Below are 7,872 nucleotides of genomic sequence, written 5' to 3'. Positions count from 1 at the left end.
GCTTAAATAAACCATATACACTGCCCTCTACCCAGTAAAAATCTCTCCCCTTAACTGTTTCAATATAATTGCACATGGAGCTTGTCCTACCTTTTCAGAACCTGACTGGCTTTCTTCTTCATAGGTATCCACATAACGGATTCGATATCCATCTGTTTTTCTTAGGATGGGGACCATTTTCAGAATTTTTTGTTAAGATAATTCATAAAGATAAGAAAATTAGCCAAATGAAAATCGTTGCCTCGTCCACTTGTCTGGTATGGAAACATCCAAGCCCCATGAGGTTATGATCAAGCCGTGTTGGAACAGGGACAGGGGCCAGGGATCAGGTGACCCTCTGTCCTGCTCATTTCTCAGTCCCAAGGAAGTCTAGGCCACAGTCCATCTAGAATCCCCAGTGTCCTGGGCCTCCACTAGCTCTGGGCCATCTGATCTCAGGACAGTGCACTGGATAGCAGTTTGCCAGCTCCCTTTACAAGTTTTCTTTTGAGGGGGGCAATGGGTAGGGTAGGGAACGCTCCAGTACCTTAAGTCATTAGAATGCTGGTTTCTTTTTTCATTCAAATTTTTATTTACTTGAATTAAAAACCATTCTTTGCTACAAGTAAGAGGATCTAAACCCTTGGGGAACCTGCATCAGCAGCCAGATGTGAAAGAACGACTTCACGGTGCAGACGAGGTTTCGGCTTTGGCCTCTTTTTAGGAGCTTACGGTTGCCTAGGGGAGACATCGGAGCCTGTTGGGGGACTGCGTTTATCTCGAATCCTGGCTGAGTTCGGCCCTGACTGCGCGCGGCCGGGGCTCCAGGCGACGCGCAGCAGTGAGATACTGAATGAGAAAAGACTCCGGGTGGAAGATTGTTCTTGCAGTTTCCCTTCTCAGCGTGCGCAGAATGTGGGTGAGGCGTTCATGTTCAAACAAACAAGGGGACACATTACTAGTTTGGACCTCTCAACTAGAGAAGGTGCATGCGATCTTGATTTTTTCCGTCGCATCTGTCTTTCCCTTAAAGGTCCCTGAATGTTGAAGCCATCTGCGGAAACCTCCCCCCAGCCTTCCTCCCCGTCCCACCATCCAGGTGGTGGCGCTCCGGGACAGTGCAACCCCCTCTACCCCACTGCAGCCAAGTCTGGGACAAGTTTCAAGGTGTTTGCTGAAATTGTCTGGGAGACTTCTCAATCAGAGTCGTAACTTTGAGCAGCTGGCACGAAATCTACCCCCAAGACCAAGGTCGTTGAGGGACCGAGTATCCGAATCTCGCCCCTATATAGAGCCCGAACCTCTAGGATTTCGAATGGCCTATGAGCTCCGAGAGCCTGGGCGAGCCGCAGGGAACTGTGACTCCTGGGGAAGGGAGATTCGCGGGGCCGGGGGGGGCGGCCCGACCCAGTTGAGGTCGAAATGAGACCCCCGCAAGGGAAAAGGATCGAGAGGAGTTATGCCTGGGGCGGGGCCGCTGTTCTGCCGAGGGCTTCTGGGTTGCACAGCCCGGCATCTCCGCGCCTGTCCCGCTGCTCTGGCATAGCTCCTGGAGCTCATCAAGCGCTCCGCGCCACTCGGTTAAGCATGCGGGGCACCTAGAGAGGAAACGCGAGTCGGAGCCGCTAGCCTGGGGTTTCTTTTTGAGCAGCAGCAGTCCAAGAGAAGGGCTTTCCCCCACCCCGCCCCTGTTTAACTTTCTCCCAGAGCAGCCTCCAGGGTACCAGGCAGCGGGGAAAGGATGCGCTCACATTCTCACTTGTCCCAGAGTTGAGGGCAAGCGACTCCCTTCCACCTCTCCTCACTCCCAGAGTACAAACTCTGCTCCCAGAGCCTGGCATAGGGGCCATCTCCTTAAGGAGAACACAAGTCTGGGACTGGACTAAGTGGCCACCCGCTGCTGCCACTAAGAGAGTCAACCAGCCAGGCACCGGAGTGGGGATAAGTTCCGTAGAGACTGGGGTGCAGATTGGGTATGGAAGCCGCCTGCAGCAGCTGTCCTCTGCTTCCCACACAGTACAAAAGGCTTTGAACAGGCAAAAGTAATAGGATGGGAGGAACCTCTCAAGGACACTGCAGCGGTGAATATCTATGATTCAAGGGGCCACTGGCTGCCCCCTCCACTCTGTTAGGGGCTTCAGACTGGCTTGGGTTGGCCCTGGACCCCAAGAGGGACTCTATTGCCCTGCTCTGCAATCTACAGGGCTGTGCCAGGGTGTTTGCGTATGAAGAGCGAGGGAGAACTTGCTAGAAACGGATGTGCAGTGGCTGGTGCGGGGAGGTGGATTCCGAGCTGATCACAATGCAGGGTACCTGGGGACGGCGGTGGGAGGGGGAGCGGCTAGCGCCAAAGCACAAACAAGGCAGTCGGAAGCAAGACGACACCTCGCGTTGGATTTGTCCAAAACCAGTTAGAGATCAAAGAGGGGGCGGGCAGGGAGCTCTGATTGGTCGGGAGGAGGGGTTTGGGGTGGAGCTAGCCACCTCTTGAGGCTTTAAAAGCTCATCGGAGAGGGGCGGGAATGCTGTCATTTGCTCTCAGACTCTCGCAGGGCTGGCAGCTTCCCTGAAGCTCCCAGCAACAGAACAGGTGTTCGCTGTCCGGACCTGGCTGGGAGGACCTAACGATCCTCAGCAGCAACATGGGACGCACCCTGGCGGTCCCTACCCCATATGGCTGTATTGGCTGCAAACTGCCACAACCGGACTACCCACCGGCTCTAATCGTCTTTATGTTCTGTGCAATGGTTATCACCATCGTCGTAGACCTGATCGGCAACTCTATGGTCATTTTGGCTGTGTCGAAGAACAAGAAGCTCCGAAATTCTGGTAAGACCCCCTACCCACGGTGCAGCCACTTCCAACCCCTAGGGTGTTAGTTTGGGTGCCTGGAATAGGGAACGTGTGGGCGGCCCTGCTTCCCATGTCCCGGCGAATCGCGGTGGTGATATTCTGCCAGGGGGGAGGTCTCATCAACTTAGAGCTTCTCCAGGCTGCGGACATTCGGAGAAGCTCTGGGCGTCCAAGTGCAAATCTCAGGTCCCTGAGGTGTGCAGCAGACCGCTGAGCCCTGCCCCGTCGGGGACCTGATGCAGAGGGAGCCGGCACCCGAGCGGAGAGTCCAGCAGCCGCCCGGGGACAGCACGCCGAGCCGGACGCCGCAGAGGTGGCCGCGCCGAGGCAGCGCGGGGGGAACTGACGCGGAGGGAGCAGCGGGGTTGCGACCCGCTTCGGTAAAGTTAAGTTCTCCGCGGCCGAGGCGGCATTTGCCAGAGCGCGGCGCGGCGGCGGTGGAGCCCAAGCCTGGCCGAGACCCTGCTCGCCTCAGCCCTGTCACTCCAGGGCGGCTCCCGGGCGGCGGAGCGCAGACCCCTCGAGCCTGCGGGTGGATCAGGGCTGTCTGAGCCCGCCAGAGCCGAGCTCTGTCCGCCCGTCCCAGGGCGCACGACAGAGAGAGGCGAGCGGGCGGCTGGGCGCAGCAGGCGGTGGCAGCGGCTGCGGCAGAGACCCCAAAGTCCGTAAGCGAGATGTCGGGGGTCGCAGGACGAGGCGGCGGAAAGGTTCGGGAACTCGGGGTTCCGGAGGCACAGAAGACAGCAGAACCGATAAGGATCGCTGGAAGGCTGAGGGAGAGCTCAGACGGCATAAAGGGGGACCGCAGGGAGACCGCAAAGCCTGGGGATCTGGGATGGGGCGGAGCGCAGATCTAGATTCCCTTCGTGGCTCGCCAGTGGCAAGGGGAGGGGGCCGGCTGCGAGCGGGCCATGGAAACCGTGCAGGAGGGTGCTGGGCGCTGTGTGTCCGGGGCGGGGGCGGCGGACACTGCGGGCCCGCGAGCAGCGTTTGCAGGTTGGGCCGGAGAGGACTTTTGGGAGGGGGAGGCGGAGGAGGGGCGAAGGGGCCCAAACACCCTGCTCCGGCTTCCGGAGGGAGGGGGCGGTGCCCAGGGTCTTCGCCGCCTAGATCCTGGCCGGCTGGGGCCCGAGAGCAGAGGGGAGCAAGGGGATGGGATCTGAAGGGGATAGGCACCGACGGGACCCGGGCCGGAGGGGTACCAGGGATAGGAGGGCGCCAATCTCTGGGAGATTACTTTGCTTGGACGAGGAATCACAAACACCATAAAGTTTCTAGAGGCACAGAACAGCACAGTCATGAAAAGTTTTCTTTTAAACTCTGATAGGTGTGTCTGATTTCTCCGCTGTCCCCCAGAGGCTCAAGGCGGCCCGTTGGCATCTCACCTGCACCCCAGCAGTGCGGTCCGAAGGTGCCCAAAGCCGGAGCGCCCCAGAGGGGAACGCGCCTGCAAAGTCCGTTTTCTCTTCTTTCCTTCTTCTCCTTCCTTTCTCTCTATAATTGAAATAAAGGTGTTTTGGTTGTCGTGGTTTTATTTTTAAGGCTTTGCTTCTCTTCTTCTCCGATATGATGACTTTGAGGGAAAAACCTAGAAAGAACTTCTTGGGTAGAAGCACTGAGGCCCCGCCTTGGCAGCGCGGGCGGAAGCCGTCAAAAGGAGCCGTTCCTTTGCCCTTTTAAAAGTGCTCATTTTCTCCCAGTCCAAGATGAAGTGCAGTATTTTGCCAAATCAATTCTCATTAGCAACGAGGTGTTCCCAGAAAAAGGGATCGGTGTCTGCACTTTGACCTTACAACTTTTACGAACAGCGTTCCTATCGCCGCCCTACGAAACAGGAGCGGAGGCATGTCTCCCCTTCCCCCATTTCATGTTTAGCTTCAGTAAAGCCTGGGGCCGGGCGCCTGGAGCCTGTGTGCAGGGGAGCGAACGTGCTGATGCTGGGGCTCTGCACCGGGACCCGCGAGGAGCAGGCTCTTCTGCTGATCCTTGCGGAGATTTTTCTGATTTTTTCCCCCTCCTTGCTCACTATTTCTCAAGACAAAATTTTATAGGGCCTTCCTACCTCACCCGCCTCAGTTTTTACTCTTACGTTACCTGGGAAATGGTAAGTATTTACAGGGTTAGGTCTGAGATTCTTGTCTGATCCCGCTGGGAAAGACCGCTTAAGACAAGGACGGCCTCTAATGCCGTTTCTCAGGCAGTTCTCTTTAGGCGCGTTTGCTGTTGTAAATGCAATGGTTTAAGTTAGAGAAGGCAGGGGGCAAATTTATGTTTTGGGGTAGGCGAGGTTGAGACTTCTTGACAGTCCTCCAGACTCTCCCTCGCACCCCCTCATACCCACCCTCCAGCCTGTTTTCAACGGACAGCTCCATCTAGAACCCAGTGCTCCCTTCCTACTCCCCTCGCCAAAAGTTTACATTTTGTTTTTGTTTAAAATAGTGTCCGCGGGTCTGTCCGTGTGTGGGGGAGTGTGGTCCCCCCAACACGCTTGTTCTGTGGTAACTTCACTTCTTTCCCAAAGCAGCGATGACATTTTCTGAAAGGAAAAACAAAACAAAACAAAACAAAACAAAAAAAACAACAACTTGGTGAAAGGACAGGAGCTTGAACCTGCTTGTGCATCAAAACCACTTGGGACATGCTTGTAACTAAAAATAAAAACACGACTGTATTTCTTTGAAAGAATTCTAAATAGTCACTTACTCCAGCTGGCCTTTCCCTCCAGCTTTATATTTGTAGATTTCTGAAACTTAACCATTTATTCCTCTCTGTCTTTCCTCCTCCCCCCCCCCCACCCCTGTATATTTTTCAGGCAACGTCTTCGTGGTTAGCCTCTCTGTGGCTGATATGCTGGTGGCCATCTACCCCTATCCTCTGATGCTACATGCCATGGCCATCGGCGGCTGGGATCTCAGCAAGTTACAGTGCCAGATGGTGGGGTTCATCACAGGCTTGAGTGTGGTCGGTTCTATCTTCAACATCATGGCCATCGCCATCAACCGTTACTGCTACATCTGCCACAGCCTCCAGTATGAGCGCATCTTTAGTGTGCGCAATACCTGCATTTATCTGGCTGTCACCTGGATCATGACCGTTCTGGCTGTCCTACCCAACATGTACATTGGCACCATCGAGTATGATCCTCGCACCTACACCTGCATCTTTAACTATGTGAACAACCCTGCCTTTGCTGTGACCATCGTCTGCATCCACTTTGTCCTTCCTCTGCTCATAGTGGGTTTCTGCTACGTGAAGATCTGGACCAAAGTGCTGGCAGCCCGTGACCCTGCTGGACAGAACCCGGACAACCAGCTTGCTGAGGTTCGAAATTTTCTAACCATGTTTGTGATCTTCCTCCTCTTTGCAGTGTGCTGGTGCCCTATCAATGCGCTCACTGTTCTGGTGGCTGTCAATCCGAAGGAGATGGCAGGCAAGATCCCCAACTGGGTTTATCTTGCAGCCTACTTTATAGCCTACTTCAACAGCTGCCTCAACGCGGTGATATATGGTGTCCTCAATGAGAATTTCCGAAGAGAATACTGGACCATCTTCCATGCGATGCGGCATCCTGTCCTGTTCCTCTCTGGCCTCCTCACTGATGTCCGTGAGATGCAGGAGGCCCAAGCCCACACCCGTGCCCGTGCCCGTGCCCGCACACAAGCCCATGAACAAGACCATGCCCATGCCTGTCCTGCTGTGGAGGAAATACCGATGAGCGTCCGGAATGTTCCTCTACCTGGTCATGGTGCAGCTGGCCAACCTGAGTGTGTCTCTGGCCACCCTAAACCAGCCTCTGGCCATTCCAGGTCTGTCTCTGCCCGCTGCAAATCTGCCTCTGCTCACCCTAAGTCTGCCTCGGGCCAGTCCAAGTCTGCCACTGTCTATCCCAAACCCGCCTCTGTCCATTTCAAGCCTTCCTCTGTCTATTTCAAGGCTGACTCTGTCTATTTCAAGCCTTCCTCCAGCCACCCCAAGCCTATCACTGGTCCCTCCAAGACTGCCATCAGCCCTGCCGCCAGCTTCCCTAAACCCACCACTGGCTACACCCAGCATGCTACCATTCACTCTGAGCCCACCACTCTTGACTATCTCGAGCCCATCACCACCAGCCACTCTAAGCCTGTCATCGCCAGCCATTCTGAGCTTGCAGCCTCCTGCCACTTAGAGTGTAACATCTTTGACCTCTCTGACCCTACCTCCAGCCCTACCAGTGACTCCTCCAACTCTGTTGCTAGCTTGCTGGACCCTACCGCTGCCGCTGCTGCCACTGTTAACCCCACTGTGGTCACCACTGATTACCATGAGATTGTGCTTATTGATGTTGATGCTGATTCTGATGAAATGGCTGTGTAAAAAATGCTCTTGGAGTGGCCAAGCAATGGTCCACTTTTAAGTTTGCCTAGCATATGTAATGCACACTGAGATAGCTTAGTGAATCTGCCCACAGACAGATGTGCGTGGGCATGGACTCACAGACATGGTAGAAGCTTCACCCACCTTTTCAGGCATACTCCTCCTTTACATTATGTACTCTGAAAAAGCGTGAGTGTGTGCGCTTGCTATTAGAGATACCAAATTTCCCTCACATTTGACTTCTGTTGTTTTGAGCTTCCCTTTCCTCCTGGAATTAACTGTGAACCCACAGTGATCCTTGAACTTGTAGGCTATGATTTTTCCCCACGCCTGTGTAACCCATTCTCCCCTCTCATTTCCTCCTCCTTGTTTCTGCTTTCTTCTCCCATTCCTCCAGGGATGGGGGAGGAGCGCATGCTCAGTGGTAAAGGTGCGCTATGTTAAAGCCTTCCTTCAAGCTTTATGTGTTTAAGTGTGTAACTCTTTACTGTACTTTTAATGGCAGTCCGAAAGGCAGTTATGATAAAGTACAAGTACTTGAAAAAGTTTTTCTAAGTTCCAGCAACAAACTATGACCCATATCTGAAGAACACACTTAATAAGATCTTACTAAAAGAAATATTCATGCCTATGAGATCAAATGGCAAAAGGAAGGATGTGGCTGCACCGAATCATTTCTATTTTGTG

At 54.2% G+C, this 7,872-nt stretch overlaps 1 protein-coding gene across 1 annotated transcript; it reads left to right on the top strand.

Annotated features, from left to right (window-relative positions):
• The first annotated feature begins 2,621 nt into the window (after positions 1-2,621).
• Positions 2,622-7,185, top strand: GPR50 (G protein-coupled receptor 50). Its single transcript, XM_070289632.1, has 2 exons — positions 2,622-2,808; positions 5,645-7,185. Exons 1-2 carry the CDS (start codon positions 2,622-2,624, stop codon positions 7,183-7,185), a joined length of 1,728 nt encoding a protein of 575 aa, XP_070145733.1.
• Positions 7,186-7,872: the final 687 nt, after the last annotated feature.

Source organism: Ovis canadensis, chromosome X (genome assembly GCF_042477335.2).
Source record: "Ovis canadensis isolate MfBH-ARS-UI-01 breed Bighorn chromosome X, ARS-UI_OviCan_v2, whole genome shotgun sequence".
NCBI classification, from domain to species: domain Eukaryota; kingdom Metazoa; phylum Chordata; class Mammalia; order Artiodactyla; family Bovidae; genus Ovis; species Ovis canadensis.
The sequence above is the reverse complement of the archived record's forward strand: the minus strand, read 5'-3'. Positions and strand labels throughout refer to the sequence as shown.

Bases quoted from the DNA above. Each gene is read 5' to 3' on its own strand.
- GPR50 (XM_070289632.1), top strand. From the start codon at position 2,622: ATGGGACGCACCCTGGCGGTCCCTACCCCATATGGCTGTATTGGCTGC. The intron at 2,809-5,644 runs GTAAGACCCCCT...TATATTTTTCAG, and splicing joins CAAGAAGCTCCGAAATTCTG to GCAACGTCTTCGTGGTTAGC.